This window comes from Phyllostomus discolor, chromosome 5 (genome assembly GCF_004126475.2).
Source record: "Phyllostomus discolor isolate MPI-MPIP mPhyDis1 chromosome 5, mPhyDis1.pri.v3, whole genome shotgun sequence".
NCBI lineage: Eukaryota > Metazoa > Chordata > Mammalia > Chiroptera > Phyllostomidae > Phyllostomus > Phyllostomus discolor.
Window position 1 is genome coordinate 49,036,820 of NC_040907.2, and position 19,102 is coordinate 49,055,921.

At 38.5% G+C, this 19,102-nt stretch overlaps 2 protein-coding genes across 22 annotated transcripts in view; both read left to right on the plus strand.

Moving 5' to 3' along the window:
* The window catches only part of SGIP1 (SH3GL interacting endocytic adaptor 1), a 194,073-nt gene extending 182,505 nt beyond the window's left edge, over positions 1–11,568 (plus strand). For all 21 annotated transcript variants that reach the window (XM_036026235.1, XM_036026239.1, XM_036026236.1 and 18 more), the window contains 5 exons: positions 2,111–2,243; positions 5,448–5,650; positions 6,797–6,861; positions 7,442–7,606; positions 8,872–11,568. In XM_036026235.1, the coding sequence (XP_035882128.1) occupies positions 2,111–2,243; positions 5,448–5,650; positions 6,797–6,861; positions 7,442–7,606; positions 8,872–8,894 (589 nt within the window). In that variant the 3' untranslated portion in view covers positions 8,895–11,568. The remainder of the gene's footprint in view (positions 1–2,110; positions 2,244–5,447; positions 5,651–6,796; positions 6,862–7,441; positions 7,607–8,871) is intronic.
* Positions 11,569–17,445: 5,877 nt separating this feature from the next.
* The window catches only part of TCTEX1D1 (Tctex1 domain containing 1), a 28,621-nt gene continuing 26,964 nt past the window's right edge, over positions 17,446–19,102 (plus strand). The window contains exon 1 of the mRNA XM_036026254.1: positions 17,446–18,221. The gene's annotated coding sequence lies outside the window, so the exon portion shown is untranslated. The remainder of the gene's footprint in view (positions 18,222–19,102) is intronic.

Sequence of the window (19,102 nt, forward strand, 5' to 3'; positions counted from 1 at the left end):
ACAAACAAAAGTCCTCATTAATTTGGACCTTACTCTAAATATCCGATCATTGAATCAGACTGTGATTGGTCACCTGTTAGTCACATGGCCTATTTGCTGTTGGTGTGTAGCACCGCTCAACCACCAGTACTGCCCCCCTCATCTTTAAAGGTCAGTGTAACCAAGCCTCACTCCTGAATGCCGTGCAGGCCTTGTAACAGCTACAGTCTCACCCCCAGCCAAGTCTGTTGTTTATGTTTACTGAAAGGCTTCATTTAGGTTAACAGCTTGGCCCCTGGAGACATTTGGGTTTGCAATCCTTGTGACAGGGACCAACTTTTCCCTTATGAAAGGGGTTTGCTTGTAAAGGATTTTCAGGAACAATGTTAAGCCAATTATGAGACTAAAGAATTCTCAAGACTTCTTGAGCATTTAAGAATTGTACCTCTGTGTAAGCACTCGATTGGCAAAGCTTCCTTGAACATTTATTAAAGCAAGTTCTCTGGGGGATTATCATAGACATGTGACCTATTTTGTTATTAAACTTAGTAAATGCATTTCTTTAAAAAATAGCATAATTGAAATTTTCCTGATGATTCAGATCCGTTTAGTACAAATTAATGATGTGTTGCTGGATATTAATTCTGTACCTCTGTTGTGGTATAATGTGAAAGTATGACCTGTAGTAACACTGACCTGAGCTGGAATCCTGACTTACTCATTAGCTGTTCCAATTTAGGCAAATTACTTCATTTCACTGACTCTCAATTACTTTTATCCCTGGCCTCCTTGTGTAGCTACAGCTCTGGAAGCTCTGGGTAACTTGGATGCCTTATACAGCCTTATTAGTATTGTTAGCTCAGCAGAGGCAAAGGCTCAGGGGCCTGGATTCTTTTCCATTCATTTCCCACATGCCTCTCCAGTCATATACCTTTGCTGTGTCCTCACCATCCTAGACCAGGGCCCTGCAGAACCTCATGGTTCATGCTGAGACTTGGCCTCCACAACCACTCCCCGCTAGCAGGCCAGCAGCAATTTTAAGGTCCTGATGGTTTTTGACTCAGCTCTTTGGATTTGTCAGACCTCTGGAGGCTGAATTATAATAACTTACTTTTGACCTGCCTTTATCACATTATCGCTACGATTCTTCTGTCTTGTTAAGCTCTAATTTTCTCTTTTTATAACATCTCACCTTTAAAAAGGAAGATAATTCTTCCTTTGCAGGTAGATTTTAATGAAATATTTCTAAGGTATCTATGAGCACCTAGCACATAATAGGTACTCAAAAATCTGTAGCTACTATTATTGTATTATATAGGATAGTCAAAGTGAAATGTCACTAAACTTGAGTTGTGTGTCAGATTACTGAATCACTTGGGCTCTCAGTTTCCTCATTGTGTGGGAAGTGAGCAGATGGTTTTCACCCTCCTGTGTGACTTTTTTTTGTCACTGAGACAAGCATTTTCAGGATACACTGGGTGTGACCTGTGGACAGGGCTCTGAGCAAAGCTAATCCTTCTCATAAGACTGGCAAATTCCTCAGTTTATCAAGACTGTACTTGTCTATTGTAACTACTAGGATAATTATCATTTAAATTCCAGGGTCATTTCGTAAGAGAAGTGACTTTACGATTTAGATGTTCTCAGGTGAAATATTGTGAATGCTAAAAATGTAACATGGTAATTTTAGTATTGCCCTTTTCTTCTCCACTGAAGACAGACATTTCTGAGAAACTACTGTTCAAGTCAATTCAAAAGAAAATCGATGTACTCAGTTCTTTGACTGCATTAACTAAGAGAAAACCATGGTGATATAGCAAGAGCTATTAAGTTTGGGCTAATAAATCATTCTTTAAAGCAACCAGTTATCATCATGATTGGTTAATACTACTGGGTTCTTGCTGAGATTTATAGCAAAACAATAATGCCTCTCTATAGGTATTAATCTATTAACTTAATACCATTCACAACTGCACTTGAATTAAAACCATACTGCCATTAATAATACAATGCCTGCAAGTTGTCAAAGGTGGATGTAGAAATCAGACAACAATTTGCTAAGATGCTTTTTTGTGTCATTTATATTTGTCACAAGATCATACTCAGTCATTCTTTCTTCCTGATTGAATAGCGATAATACCCAAAATGATGCCAATACCAAGGAATTCTGGGTAAACATGCCAAATTTGATGACTCACCTAAAGAAAGTGTCCGAACAAAAGCCACAGGCTACATATTACAATGTGGACATGCTTAAATATCAGGTAAGCCTATTCGTGTGGTCAGGGTGTCTCTCTCACTTTACAATTGTGGAGTCCATCATACCTAACATTAAATAAAAGTAAATAAAGTAACATTTCTTTTAATATTTAAAAGCTATAATTTATAAGGAAATAAAAATTTTAAAAGATTACTTGTGGTCTTGTAGTGACAAGAATATTCAAACATATTTTTAGGTTAAAATTACAAGTAAAATGTTTTCTTTAAAAATTAGAGAAACATGCCACAAAATGAAGTACAGAAAATTACATCAGTTAAGATCATAAATATTGATGAACTAGTCCACTATAATTTTGTTAAGAACATTATTATCCTAAAATCTCTTATTTAAAATGACTTAATGTAAGTAATCTGGTGTTTTTTCTAATGTGGCAGTTCTGTGAAATAAATTCAAATAAAACTTATGGTAAAAAATAATTTAATGTTAAAGGACTGGTGGGCACAACACAATATAGTATATGAAAACTTTCTTTTTGTGTCTAGAATTGTCTTTATCCCCAATTATTACTGACCTTAAATAAGTTTATTTCAAACCAGGATTCTAGAGAGCCTGAGCACCCTGTTGATTCCCAGCCACTAATCACCTAGGATATTTTTAATGCACTCTAATTTTTGTAATTAAATAAGTTATTTAATAAGTTATTTTCCTTAAGATAAGGAAAAAATATTATTGCTTAATGTTGTATTTTAACAGAAATCAGTGCATCTTAAACATGACTCTTTAATTTCCAGAGAACTTGTACATCAACACTGATTCTGAACTTGTGCTAATTATATATGGATATAGATAGATAGATAGCTGTATTAAAATCTATTTATAGACAGATATAGAAATAGAAATAGATATGTAGATACAGACACAGACATGGGTCCCTGCTGGGCCCTGAAACCCAGAGAGATCTGGACTTAATTGTTTCAGGGGGTAACCCAGGTTTTTGTATTTATTACAAGTTCTCCAGGTGGTTGTAATACACCCTATAGGTTGAAAACCATTGAAAGTGAAGTATTTATATGATGGTACATTTTGCAGAAATGCAAATGAATATAATGTTTTTCTGTAAGGATAGGATTATCTAAGCTTTTTATCAGTAATACTAAATAAACACATGATATGACAAAAATGCATCACTTTTATAATTAAATATAATATAAAATTGCATTTTTATTTAACTGTTTTTCCCCAAAAACATTTAGTGACTGTTTTAAGCGGTTAAGAAAATGAAAAACATTAAGAAAGCATTAAGAAGTGAAACGCAGTTAGGTAAAAGGAACTCCAAGTAATTTTCCCCTGATGAGAAGTTAAATTCCGGTGCTCATGCATGGTTCTTAGGCCCAAAAGAGTGAAACTAAAACTGAACTTTCATTTCAAATCTTGCATGTACATTTTCAACTCAGATTAATTTTTTTGAAATTTTAAATCCTATGAGAATTTTTTTAGTATGCATATTTGTCATTAAGTGAGCCTAGAAAATAGAATTCACCTATGAGCTTGGTGTGTAGATATTAAAGTGTCAGCAAGAAGACTAACTTCTGGAATGAAGTCCACTTCCTGCTGGTCACTGACCTTGAGCACTTCATCTCCCTGAACCTTAGTTTCCTCACCTGCAGTTAAGGATAATTATGATTCCTACCTAGTTTTTTCCCGAGGCTGTCATGAGGAGCTAATTGCCTAATATATTTCAAAGTACTTTGGAAAATGTAAGTGGCCCTAGGCCTGATTTTTTGTGTTCAGATGTCTTCTGAGGAATCTCTTGTTGAAATGTGTTGTTTTCAACTATGCAAGGAATTGAGGCACAGCTAGAGTTTTTGTGGGGTTGCCCTGAAATTGCAGCCTTTTTAGTTTCTGGTCACCAGTAGCATCCCCAGCTCCCAGTAATCAAAACTGGGACAGTCAAAAACATACCCTCGCATAGCCAGAAAGCACCTCGCTGAACAGAAAACTACTATCCACTTGCAAACCCCTGCAGAGGACAGGGTGCAGAAACAGCAGGAGACGGCTCTGCTTTTGATCTACCTTAAATAGAATAGGTTCCTAAATAAAAGTTCATTGGCAGAGGATTGTGCCGTTAAAAATATTTAAAGTTTAAAAAACCATTATAATGATTACCTAACTAAAGTTGTCCTCAAAAGCCATGCCTGTCATTTTAGAAAAGAACCCATTTCTGGGCTTGTTTCTGTAGCGGGCCGCTCCCCCATGATGTCCAAACGTGCAGACATCGGTAGGCCAATAGAGAGCTGTTTATAGTCTTGAAAACCAGCAAAACGCACACTCCATGAGTAAAACTGCAAGGGCATGGACACCACCCATATGGCCCCTGCCGTGTGCATGTACTTGCGAAAGGAGAATCTCCTAGAGCTATTCATCCTCACAGTGAACGATCAAGGAATAATAAATAATATTGTGAGTTTTCTCATTGTGGGCCTAAAACTCAAGCTGATATTATTGGCTTTAGCTAAAATAAATTTTTGTTGGGTCTTCAAACCTGGTTCTTGGTCAAAATCACAGTCAATTCTAACTAGACAATAGTCAGTCGAATGCTGCACTTCCCATTAGAGGACCTGCATTCCAGTCCTTGCCTTGACAAGTCCCAAGGAGTATCAATCACCTGCTGTGTCTAACTCCCTGGTTTTTCATGAAGGGCAGCAATGATAATAATATCAATATGTAATGTGAATTAAAACACTGTTCACTAGTTATGTGCTAGGCACTCTGCTGTGTTTCGCATGAATACCTCCTTCACTCTGCCTGACAACTCTATGGGTAAATACTATTGTTATAATTCCCAGTTGGAAGATGAGGAAATAACTGAGGCTCAGAGAGATTTGGTAATGGGTTCAGGATCCCTCAGCTTGTAAGTGGCAATCAGAATTCACACCCAGAACTGTCTAACTCCTTGGCCTCTCCTACCACCTCCTGACATAAAGTGCATTCTAAACTCTAAAGTGCTATAGAGATTTTAGTAATTTATTGTATTTTGTAATCTGTACCAATTTCCCCACAGCACCAGCTCTCTCTCACATGGCACCCTTCACAGTGGTTTTTGCTGAGAGCTCGTTTGTGAGAAACACAAACAACGTGATGACATTTTGATATCTAAGAATATTCCAGTGGGAGACCATCATAGTTTCTGGTTTGTTTCAGATTAATGATCAAGCCTTAAGTATTCTCTTTCCTGTCATTTGGCAAGGTGTCTGCCCAGGGCATTCAGTCCACACCCCTGAACCTGGCAGTGAACTGGCGGTGTGAGCCCGCAAGCACCGACCTGCGCATAGATTACAAATACAACACAGATGCAATGACGACCGCTGTGGCTCTCAACAATGTGCAGTTCCTGGTCCCCATAGACGGAGGAGTGACCAAGCTCCAGGCCGTGCTCCCCCCAGCAGTCTGGTAAGGAGCCCCAACCCCCTTCCACTTCCCAAAGAGCTCCTTCTGGACAAAGGGATTACAGGCTCCTTAGCATGGGTGTTCCCTTCCTGGAGGTCACAGCAGGCCTGTGTGTCAGGGTTCAGGGGAAGAAACAGGAACCAGGGGCCCTGTTTTAAGCAGAAAATGGTTTAACACAGGGATTTAGATGCTCCTACGTACATGGTGGAAGTACTAGAAAAACAAGCTGCAGGCGGGGATTGTAAGGCATGTTTCCCAGAAGACAGTGGAACTGGTGGCCAGAGAAGCTGCTTACCTTTGGCACAACCAAGAAGAAAAGTCAGAAGGCTGCCAGTGGAGCCACTGAGTTCAACAACCCCACGCTGTCCCTCTGACTCAAGGACGAGAGAGCTCCTGTCGGCTCCACCTTTATTACTTTTCAGCACCCGCAAAACTGGAGGCCGGCCTAGAGCACTGCAGTTAGAAGATTGCCCGCCACCTCTCCGGTTGCGGGTTTCAGGCAGCAGGAAAGGGCTGAGAGAGCAGTGGGTGAATAGCCTCCCCCTCCTCCTGTCCTCCAGCTTTCAAGCAGTGCGTGTAACTGGTGAAGTCTAACCTGCCTCTAGGGCCCTGACTACAGGGGAGTCTGAGAAACGCAGCATTTGGTTTTGTACCCTCTGGACTACAAAATGGCACACTAGAGAAGGTATGGGAACAGAAACTGAACAGACACTGAGTACCGATAGTAGCTGCTAAGAAGGAATTACTCTCTTAGGGGAAAAAAATCCTCTAGGTTTTACATATGGTCGTCAAAAGCAAAACATAGAACACTAAAAAAGTGAATATCAGCCATATGACAGCTCCAATCTAAGTTACTTGAACTAACTGATTAACTAATCCTTCCTATTTTTTCAGTAGGTGTGCTTTAAAGAGCCAACTACATTGTCCTCTAAATATTTTCCTATCTGACAGTGCTGTGGCTGGTTACAGTAAGGAAGAGGAAAGGAGAGAACTTATGTGTGGATGGATGAATGGATGGCTGGGTAGATGGATGGATGGATGGATGGATGGATAGATAGGCAGGTAGGTAGATAGATATCTGGAAAAATATGGTATTGTTAAACAAAACACCTTACATATGCAAAAGCCTTTTACCTATTTTACTTTTAGGAATGCTGAACAACAAAGAATATTGTGGAAAATTCCCGACATTTCTCTGAAGTCAGAAAATGGAGGTAATGTAATTGCAGGCTTACTTTATTTAGTATCTAAGGCTAAAATAACTTGCAAGGATCAGGCAACTATTAACCAAAATATATTTTAGCACTAAAAACAAGCAAAATATTTTACTTCATTTTCATATATATGTATTTCAATCAATAAAAGGAAGTAACCCTTCAATGAATCTTGTTTCCCCTTTTCTGCCCCAAACCCTACATCAAACAACGTATTTTCTGCAAAGAAAAGCTGTTAACGAGGCATGTTTCCACTCTGTGTCAGATTTTACACACCCCGATAGTTTAGATATGTTTCACTTTCCTGATACCAATCGTACGTTGGAAAATCCATTACCTTCCATGTAGCATGCTCCCAAATTTTGAAGTACCATTTGACTGATTACACTTGAATCTGTATGCAAAAAGAGAGTCACTCATAGTATTTAATGATAAATCTTATCCATGACCATTTTGTCACTAAAACATATACTATTCCCTAATGTCAGGCTTTGTATATTAAATTTTGAATGCAATTTCCAAAATTATATCCACAATGTTGTTGACTATTATCTTGCAATATACAATACCCCTTTTATAGGTGTGGGTTCTTTGTTGGCAAGATTTCAGTTATCTGAAGGCCCAAGCAAGCCTTCCCCATTGGTTGTGCAGTTTACAAGTGAAGGAAGCACCCTTTCTGGCTGTGACATTGAACTTGTTGGAGCAGGCTATCGATTTTCACTCATCAAAAAAAGGTTTGCTGCAGGTAAATGTGTATCTTGTGTGTTTCATTTGTAAAAATAATGTTGCCTTAGCTACTCTTCCTCGAGAAGGAATAGGGTGTGATTTTCTCTTTTCCTACTTGTCTTCTCCACTCCCAATCCCCACTTCCCATTAGAAAGCAAACTGATTGTTTTTTTAATTATATTTTATTGATTATGCTATTACAGTTGACCTGATTTTTCTCCCCTTGCTTCCCTCCACCCAGCACCCCTCACTCCCTCAGGCAGTCCCCCTACCATTGTTCATGTCCATGGGTCATTCATATAAATTCTTTGGCTTCTCCATATCCTATACTGTACTTTGCATCTCCATGACTATTCTGTAACTACCTATTTGTACTTCTTAATCCCCTCACCTCCATACCCATTCCCCCACACGCCCCTCCCTGTGGCAACCATCAAAATGCTTTCCGTATCCAAGAAAGCAAACCGATCATTAAATGAAGAAAACCTAGGAGAGCAGACTAGAAATTAGGAATTAGGAAGGCCCTAGCTACTTATCACAACTATGTGGGCCAACCAGTAATTCCCATTATATAGATGTGTATGCTGAGGTTAATGTAGTGAATCCTAAGTTGGTTATATTGACAAGTAAGATAAATGTTCTTTGCCTGGGCATTTATCTCTTACCTGAAAACGTTTCTTCTCCAGTAGAAAGAGTTTAGATTTGTCAGGCTCAGCTGAGATTTCAGAGGATACAGCTTCCTCTTTTATAAGAACCTTAAAGAATCCCAGATATTGAATCTTGCTGCCTGTGAGCCAGTGTGATCTGTGAGATAGGGTTTTGGCACCTGAGATTGTTTGTCCGCAGGGGATTCCCTATATGCGGGTGCTTATACTTGTCAATGATTTATTGGAATAGGTCCTGTTTTTATACCTGCTGTATTGATGTAATCACTAATTATACCCCTTTCACTCTCAGAAATGACCCCGGTTGGAAAGTAATTTTATGGCCACTCTTCTTATAATAAGTTGGATTCTTACATCTGGGAAGAAATCTCCCAACCTATTCTGGGAAAAACTCAAACTTCTGCAAAAATGTTTATATATGGATATGTGAAAAGGCAACTAGCTTCTGGAAAATTGAAAACTTAGAAAATGTGATGCCTCTTGTATTAGCATTGCACCCCTCAAGCGTACCGTGTGTGGCTCCGAGAAGTAAGGCAGGGGGGAATAGAAACACCAGCCATGGAGCAGTCACATTACTAAACTAGTAGGTAACCTGTTGATATGTTGTTTTGTTTTGCAGGAAAATACTTGGCAGATAACTAATAAAACATTATGCAAGAATTTGGAGGATTCATATAATGGAGAACTGTTGTATGAGACACAAGTTTCCATTTTGGTTTGATGAAAACAAATCAAAATCTGCACTTGGGATAAATCTGCTGGAAATGCCCATGACTTTTCAGCAGTGATTCCCTCACACAATACCATGATGACCAGTCCTACAGTATTTACTTCTAGGTGTAATATTGTTATGGTTTTAAAATGTAATTATTGTATTTGTAAATTGTACTCATTCCAGTAAGGTCGTTAGACACTTGAGTTCTAGCATTTTACCATTCCTGAAATGGATGTAATTTAAACTGTGGTATGTAAATTTAATAGTAGTACTGTTGAATGGCACAGTGCTTACAGAGGTAGACTGAATTTTGTCAATATATAAAATTTAAATATAATATTGATAGCTATCATAAAGGGGGTGCCACATACAAAGAGAACTAAGTGGAACCAGGAAAAAAACTTCTTTTCTTCAGTCCTTAGTATGTTTTATTCTAGTGCTACATAAAAATTCTATCATCAGATGTTTAGTGGGTTAAATTCAGAAACTATTTCAAAAAAATTCTAAGGTTACAGCATATTCAAAGAAAAGCATTAATTACCACTTTTTAAAAAGCTTTTTTTTCAAACTGCAAATTTCATAAAAATGCAAACTGTGTAAACAGGGCCTCTTATTTTTATAACTTGTGTAAAAAGGGAAAGCAATTCATATTTAAAGTTTAAGTATATGAAATTATAATCAAGAGTAAAGATGTTGACATCTTAACTATTTCCCCCTGTCTCTACAGTTTAGCAGATGTAGAGACTGTTGAATAATCGGTCAGACTACAATCAAAATTGTGATTTTAAAACATCGAGATTTCCATAGTGGAACTGGTTGACAACTTTTGCGCAATTATTCTGAACAGACTTTCTCCCATCTAGCATGCAGCACGGGTCCATGTATCTGCCCCTTCACACACAGGAATCTGAGATGGAGACTAGAAATCTCACACACAAAAAATGTTGTCCCCTGTTTAAATCCAGAGGGAGAATTTTAATCAAAATTATTTATAACATTCAGGAAGGAGAAAATAAGCTTTATAAATGAAATTCTATCCACATAATTGTGCAATAAATTCCTTTTAGATAAGATTCATTGTATGAAATTATAAATCTGCCGTTCTTGGGGAATAAAAAAGAGAGTTATCAAAAATGTGCTATGATTTTATCATTGCAAGATATAATAAAAACTTCCGTTACTGAATTTGGCCTCACAGTACGGGCATTCAGAATAGGGAAGCACTTCTTCAGGGATCCCGGCTGTAAAACCCTCTTCCTTTACAATCTGAAAACATGAATCTTCCTTCAAGTCATAGAACTTATTTTAAATATAAGCAAATTTCTATTCTAGATTTTATCGTTAAGTTACTGTAATTTTAAGTGTTTGTCATTAGTTGCTAAATTTTACTTTATATTTACTCATATTTGACACAGAATCTTTAGCCCCTTTAAATTTTAGGATCACATTAAAATTTGTAGGTCCTGCTCTTAAAATGAGAATGTGACTGGCAGTTGTTTATGGTGGAACTTTTAAAATGAATATTTGCACTTCTCAGTGAGTGTTTGCTACCCAGAAATGCTCTGTTTTACGTTAGAAGAGTACTCTCAATTGGCCCCTCAAGTCTTGTGTTGAAGTCTTCTAAACAAACAATTAATATATTCTTTTTGAGTAAAGATATTCAATTTGATTTTGAAACCAAAATAGAAAGTAGAAACTTTTAAATCCCAGGAAACATGGGCAAATTTCAGACACTAAAACCAGTGGAAAGTAAGCAGCAGAAAATTGGGAATTATCCACTATGTGAACATAAAAATGTGTTTTTAAGTTATCAATTCATGGAAAACAACATACTGAAAATTAACACAAAGCGCATATTAAAAATGTGTAAATATTACTGCTCTCATGTCTTGCTCTTTATATTTTATTTTATATAGTTCTGGAGTGAATTAGTAATTCAACACAAGGATTGTTTGTCAAAGAATAGTTTTGTTGATATTGTAAAATTGTAATTTAAAACACAGATTACTGTCATTCCTAACATTATTCACATGGTCCCAAGAACTAAAATCGGAAGCTTTGACAACATTCCTACAAGCCCTTACTTAGTCTGTGACACAGAATGGAAGCCAGCGATTTCAGAATTTTTAACCCTTGAATAACCAAACCTTGGTGGAGGATGTATCCATCTCCTTTCCAAAAATAGGTCTAATACGAACACATTGAACTCATGTCAGGGAGATTTTGGTGTTTCCTTTTTACTCATATAGTTTACAATCTCCTGTTAGTACTGCACAATAAGAATTCCTGTTAGAAAAAATGATTCTAGCCAATTCAAGGGTCTCAGTTATAAAAGAAACACTGTCAGGCTTATTATTATCAACTCCTAAAACAACAAAATGGGCTGCAATTATTAAGATTTTCAATACTATGGATTAAAATCAAAGGTGTGCTCAATAACCAGAACACCATGTCCTGAGCATTATGATTTTAAAAGTTTCTCCTCTGACAAGATACAAAGTATGAATGATACTGCTTTATTTTGGCAAAATGGAAAGTATGTTTTTCTTTTCAAATAAATTCCATATTTTCATGATATTTTCAAAATAAATTCTTAATCACCAATTAGTCTGAATTTTATCATAATTGGAATTGATCATTTCTAAGAATTAAATTTTAAATTACTTTTAAAGCTCTATTCTTCTCTACATCTACTGCCAAAATGAAAATTCACTGCATGGTATTTCGGACTCTGTTTCACCTGTAAAGAAAGAATGGCCACATTTCAATTGTTTCAAGTGGGCTGTAGAGAGTAGCCCAGAAAGTCAAACTACAAATGATTCGTGTGTTTTTACTCCATCTCCATCTACAAAGTGTCTGAGGCCCAGATTATACGTATTTTCATTTCTCCTGTTCAAAGAAGCCTGGTAACTACATTAGCACTGATACTGACCTGTGCTGTGTGACCTTAGACAAATCACTGTCCTTTTCAGCATCCTTGGAATGAGGGCTTGGGATTGCCTGTGGTTTTCAAGCTTTTCTTAACTGTGGGAAGTTTTTCTGCTAGAATTGCTCGTGGAGTCCTGTTAGGCAAAACAGCCCAAAACAACGGAGTTCCTTCAGCAGTGTAAATCTGCCCCCTCACCCTCACCCCGCCGCCAGCCCCTCCCCCAGCACTGTTTCAACACCATAGTAACACTCCAGTGATCTGTCAAGTTTCTGCCACCTCTGAAGTTTCGTGATTCTAGTTGACTCAGGTAGATCCTCCTTAGGGGACTTTACAGGTCACTTGTACAATCACAGTAACTAACTGATATACAATAAAAATTATTTACTGAGTGCTTACCATGTACTAGTCACTACAGATATTAGCTTGTTTAATGCTTCTATTGACCCCAAATTGTAGATATTCTTTTTAATTCCTCTTTTTACAAATGGTGACACTGAGGCCCAGACAGAGTAACTAATTTGCCCAAGTGACACAGCAGCTGGAAGCAGCCCAGTTATTTTGACTGCAGAGGGAACGCCTGACCTGTTTTTGCTCATTCATTCTGGGATATAAATTCTTTTGTTTTATTTATTTTTTTTTTTTAGGCAGAAGGGAAGGGAAGGAGAAAGAAAGGGAGAGAAACATCAATGTGTGGTTGCCTCTCTCACACGCCCCCTACTGGGGACCTGGCCTGCAACCCAGGCATGTGCCCTAGACTGGCCACCCTTTGGTTTGCAGGCCCGTGCTCAATTCACTGAGCTACACCAGCCAGGGCTAAATTCTTTTGTTTTATTTTTATTATACATACTCTATTTGAATGCCAAGGTAAAGGTGCTATGAAAAATTAGTATCAAAATCAGGATAACCCAGTAGCAAAACTGTTGGGAAAAGTATGTTTCTCAAAGTATGTTACATGGATCACTTGTATTATCATTTATTTTAAAAGGGCAATGATTCTGGCTTAGTCACAACTATATCTCCAGAGCCCCAAAGATAGTTGGCGTTGATAAATTTATACTGAATAAATAAATGTCTAGAAAGGGGGTTTAGGAATACGTATTTTGACAAGTCCCCAAAATTTGAGAATCACTGCCCTCATAGGTCTCTCAGGCCCTTCTTAGTTCTGACATTATATCAGATTTTAAACATTCAGTTATAAGTCAAATACCATTTTTTTCTAGTGAATTTCTTTTTCTCAGCCCATTGAAGATCCTTCAATCTTAAAAAAGAAATATAAAAAGGGTTTTTCCTAGGAGTCTCTTATCTTTTCCTTACAGCTCTGCTGTTTTGCTATCTGTCTCAAAGTGACCTACAATGCCTCCACTCATTTCCATGTTTCTGTCCTTTTCCTCAATGTCTTAAAAGATTAGAAGCAGCAGCAGAGAGGTTGTTAGCAGTGGTTCATTCCAAACACAAAGTCCTAACAAATGTCTCCTCGCAAGGGAAACCCAGATGTCTAACTTGGAGATTGCCCCATTTATCTTGCAGACATTTGAACTGCATGCTTTATAAGCACGGACTAGTGTCCTTCAAAAAGAGCTGCACTGATCTTTTATTTTCCTTTTTTTTTCCAAAACAATTGTAGGCTATCAATGAAAGTGAATGACACTATAAAATGTGCAGATATCTACTAAGAGGATGAGTGTGTGGGTTTGTTTTTTATTAAGCTTTCTTTTTTCCAAAAGATTATGCATTTGACAAAGTTCCATTCAATCCAAATGTACTCATTTTAAACATGGTTTATGGTTATCAATTTTTTTAAATGGAAGCATAATTTTTATGATATCAAAATAAGGGTGATCTCTAGATATTGCTTTAAAAGTTAATATTACAAGTAAACATGTTTTCTTGAAAGGAGTCAAATTGTGGTATAAACACATCAATTCATGTTACACTGAACAAAGAGACTGTTCTGATCACCCGCCCACCCTTCTTGACTGCGCTCACTTAAATTTCGAAGCTCTGTTGTATTTTTCTGCTCCTTTTTTTTTCCATTTGGCAAATAACACTTAAATGACATTCACTCACTCATGAATTGAACTGGATATCATTAATTTTGGTGCATGAGATGTATGGAGGAAAAGTGAGTGCGGAATACAATGTCTAAGTCTCCAAATATTAAAAACAAACAAAAACAACAATGAAAAACCCACTAGCTTCTCTCTTTTGTTACTGCTTTTATGTCCTGTCTTCTGTAGGCTAGAGTTACATTTTTAATATATAATTGAAATCCAAATATCCTTCTTGAAGGAACGTCAAAATTTAGTATCTATTGAGTTGACCATGATCAGACCTCTTGATTGTCCCTTATATTTAATATCTGATTTATAGCCTAAATGAGTATTCCTATGAAAGAAAGGCACCTCCTTGTTGACATTCACCTGGGTATAAAAAACCTATTCTCTCGGTTTAGTTTCCAAGGTTATTTTTCCTTTGATTTAGTGTTTCTGATTGCCCCTGTCTATCCCTAGAGTAACATTGTCTGTTCTAAATACATTGCCTGTTTAACCTTAAAAGATAGTTCAATGAAAAGCAAATATATTTTTATGTGTTCCTTAATGTCTAAAAGAAAATAAGTCCAGGATACTTCTACTGTGTTCACCAGCATTCCAGTATTTTCCAAACCTTGTTCAGTTACACTGGTTCTGGCAAATGTTCATTGTGTTCTGAGAATAAATGATTCTATATCACAGTCTCCACGTCTTGGACATTGATGATAAATGTTAGTGTATGAAACTTGAGAAAGTTATTGGATCAAGAAAACATTTTTCTATACACACCTTGAAGAATTCAGAAAAGTTGTAACACCAGTTTACATATTTTTCAACAACTGCAAATAATATAACCAGCAATGTTTTGAATGGATGCTCTAGTTTTTTGTTTCAACTTGAAAGGATGTTCCTGCCATTTCAAATGAATTTAAATTTCATTAGTATATCATAGTAAATTTAACTTTATCACCTAAAATATTTGAAACAAAACAATGAAATGGTTTTAATATTTTAAGTATGATTTTCAAGTTCTGCAACTATGACCACATCAGACCACCATCTGTTGAACATGTTCTAAGATCCTTGCAGAGTGGAATTAACGCTTGTGAGCAATCTTTGGTAATATTTTTTTAAACAGCTTTAAGAAATTAAATCATGATAGATTAATGCTGACAGTATTTTTATATAATCCCATTAGAAATTATATGAAAAGCGTTTTAGTTAAGCTACGAGGAATGCACTGGTTAGCAGAGAATCTGCGGATTCTGTCCTCTACTAATGAGCATTTCACAATTTTTTTTTGCTTTGCTTTGTTTTTCAAATCAATTGTTTTGCCCAATCAACAAAGTTCCTTTAAAAAATTCCTGAATAAACTGTTTTCAGACAGAAAAGAGTAAAGCTGAATAACTATTTCTCTAAACATAGTTCAGTGTTCATTCAGAGTGTCTGAATCAGCTTGGTAGATCACAAGCCTCTTATCACTTAAAATATTTAATTGAATGAGTATTATGCAAATGTTAATTCCACCTCACTTGTTCAGTTGTACATTATTTCACTAACATTTTCATTTTTTCTTCTTGGGGGGCAAAACAGATGTTTGGTGTATTCACACATCATTACCTCAAACTATTTTAGATGATGCACCAAATTACTATCATTTGGGATCAATGCCCCCAAGTCCAAAGCCAGACTTTTTATCTTTTCTATGAGATGCTAGAATGATGATTCGTATAGCTCTGTTGACTTTGCAGGTTAGTCTTGCTTTATCAAATGAAAGAGATTGGTTCCTGTCTGATCTCTCTCAATATAAGGAAGTTGGAAAATTGCTGCTGAATAATTTTGAAACACTTGAAAAAGCCAAGTGTCGATATGTTGATATATGAGCAGGACTACAGGGCAAGCAGTAATTTCTAGAACTGGCCTTTTAAACTGTTTGAATATTATTGGGTTTCAATATAAAAATCATTTTGAAATGTTTTCACTATGTATAGAAAAAGAGCTGTATGAATGAAATGATCAAATTTTAACTTTCGTGCCTATGCAGTGACAATGTAAGGCATGTTTTGTTTTGTTTTGTTTTTAACAAGAGAAACTAAGAAAAGAGTCTCTGAGGAATTTTGCTGTGTTTCTAAACATAATAAAACTCAGTTGTCTTACGGGAAGTGCTGTTATTATATACCATGTTTTGAGTTGGTGGCCTTTATTGAGAGTTCTCCATGATCTTCAAAGCAAACATTAACTGAATTTGTGATCTTGTTATGGGGCATATAATTTCACAAAATGCCTTGGTATAAAATATTTATAAAGAGAATCGTGGGTTAAAATGCTCAAGTATGCTTTTTAAACTTAAAATGTCAATGGGTGGCTCTTTTTCCTTCTTGTGTAATTCAGCAGAGAACACTTGGTTCTTACAGCCGTGACTGCTCTGTCTGTGACGGAAGCTTCACTGCTTCTCTGCTGTGCTCAAGGCAAAACCAGCAAAGGAAGCGACCACTGTTTCCTTCACAGACCTGCAGCAAAGCTCCCTGTTGAGCAACGGTGATAGGAAGGTGTGGTATTGACTCACTGAAGATAACATGATAACATTTCAACATTACTTGCCTTATAAATTAGAAAAAGTGTGAAGATTGTCTTTTTTTGTAGATAATGATTTTACAAATGTTTCTTTTCCTTCATGATTTTCCCCATCACCCATGTCACAAAATCCTGAATATGCAATTATTTATCTTGGCACATTATTGCAACTAGGGTTCCCATTTCAGTACAAATTTTAATTATATGTGAAAACAAGATGAAATATCTGAAGAAGTGGTTATTTAAATGTGTTTTTTTTTTGGAAAAAATAAATGAGAAACATAAAAACAAATTCAGCGGTGAACCTTTTTTATTATACCAGGCTCTTAACAATTTTGCCCACATTCTGGAAAATTCGATTTCAGGTTTAGGGTGGGAAAAAAAACCCTGGCACAGTGCAAGGGCTTTGTAGTGGGACAAACCCCAGGTCTGTAATTTAATGGTAGACTTGAGCTTGTTACTGATTCTTCATGTCCTTATCTTAAAAAGGAATGGAGTTATTAATGTCCCCTTATCATAGGGCCATTGAACAGATTAAATGAGCTAATATTTATCAGTCCCCTAGCCCTACCTAGTGTGTAGTGGATCTTCAGTAAACAATCCTTTCCTGTTCTCATCTTTCTGTGAATAGGGACGGCAACAGACCAGAAAACGTTACTGTCCTTTCTCAAATACTAGCATAACCCTTAGGGTCTCCAGTGCAGTCTCAGTGTGTTGCTGTTGTCTGCTGATACTAACTGCATTGAGCACTCACCCAGGGGCGTGTGCCAGGCTGGGTGCTTGGAAGCACTACCTTATTTGTTCCTGCAACCACGGCCTGCTACGTGAGGATCCATTCGGTTTGGTTTCATTTGCTCTTCGTTGGGGAAGGGGTTCTGGAGTCAGGAAGGGGATAGTTATTAAGGAGAAAGGGCCTGTTATGTCAAGTAGGTCCCCAAGCCCAAACCACGCCCATTTCAAAGCTGCTTAAACTTGAAGGAGCTGGGAAGAGTGGTGTGGAGGAATTCGGTTTGCAAAGCACTGATGAGCCAGCGAGTTCCTGGGGGCCCTGGGCTTACTGTTTGTTATCTTTGAATCTCCACTTTTTAAATCTATAAAAGGAGAACAACTCTCTGAAAGAGCTGTTAGGAAGATTAAATAAAGCAAAACCTGTTTTCCAGAACCAGGTAAATGTAAGCTCTCTCTAAATTATCCCTGTTATCAACCAGCTGTGCCTTGGAAAGAGGGTGTTGGGAAGCAGCGGCAGGATTGTGGGGGCATTGCTTTCCTTTTTCTTTGCGCCTCGGATTTCTGGTCATAGGAAACCACAGCATTTCCCACTCCTGCCGCTGACATCTGCGGGAGGAAGAACTGGATGAGGCCTTGCGGGGCTGCAGCTTGAGTTTCAGGTGTCCTCCTCGGTTTAGCATGAACCGGTTCCCCTCCCACTCGCAGCCACTCCAGGGAGCAGCCGAGCTTAGGAGGAGCCCCCTCTGGGCGGTGGCAATGAGTCCTTGACATCCCTTGTGCAGCTAAGAGGACCACGCAGCTACTCTCGGCCAGGGGAGGGCGGAGGGCTCTGTTTGGAGGAGGTCACCCTGGAGACAGGGCGCGGAGACCAGGGGGCTGCAAGGGAGGTGGGAGAGCAGGGAGCCTCGCGCTGCGCTGGTGCCTGCAGTGGAGGAGCAGAAGGTGTGGGAGACCCCGGCCGGCCGCGGCACCCTTGCAGCTGTTGCCCCACGGTACGGGAGTGTAGGTGAGTGCGTGAGCCCTTCCCGCAGCGCACAGAGGCGGGGGGGGGGGGGGGGGGGGAGGCGGGGAACGAGAGGAGAAAGAGGACTGCAAGTTTGAGCACCGCAGGGACAGAGAAGGGAGGGCCCTGTGTTGAGAAATAGCCTGCCTGCATTGGTCACAACTTCTGTGACGCCTTACTCCTCTTTCCCCCAACAATAAGAACAGTTCTCAAATTTGGCTCAAATTTGGGAACTGGAAGTGGGTTCTGGTCTCTGGCCACTCTCCCCACCCTACCCCCTGCATGTCTGGGCCTTACTGTGATGCCCAGAGCAGAGCCGTCCAGCCCGGTCTGCTCCTGGGGCAGCCCTCTCCTGCTCACGTCTTCCAGAGGCCAGCCCTGCGACTGCAGGCCGCCGCAAGCCCTTTGGGCCTCCAGGTACCAACTCTAGCCTTCGGGGCAGCTTGGGAAATAGGTGAGCAGCTGAGGTCTGCAGGTGTCCCTTTGGATAGGAACCTGAATGATCCACTTGTTCTCAGTACGCCTTTTCCACACACATAGACACACTCACACAGACATGTGCACACACACAGATGCTCACACACTCATCCACACACACACAAGCACACACATGTATAGATGCTCATACATACAAGCGCATGCAAACAGATGCTCACACAGGTTCACATGTACATCCAGCACATAGACACATCACACACAAAAGTTCACACACACTCACAAAGGCACACACTCAGGTACACACAGATAATCACTCATTCATACAGATGTGCATACAGAGATGCACTTGGGTATACCCAGACACACATTTATACTTACATTCATGTACACAACACTCACACCGATACACACAGCTTCACACACTCATGTGGA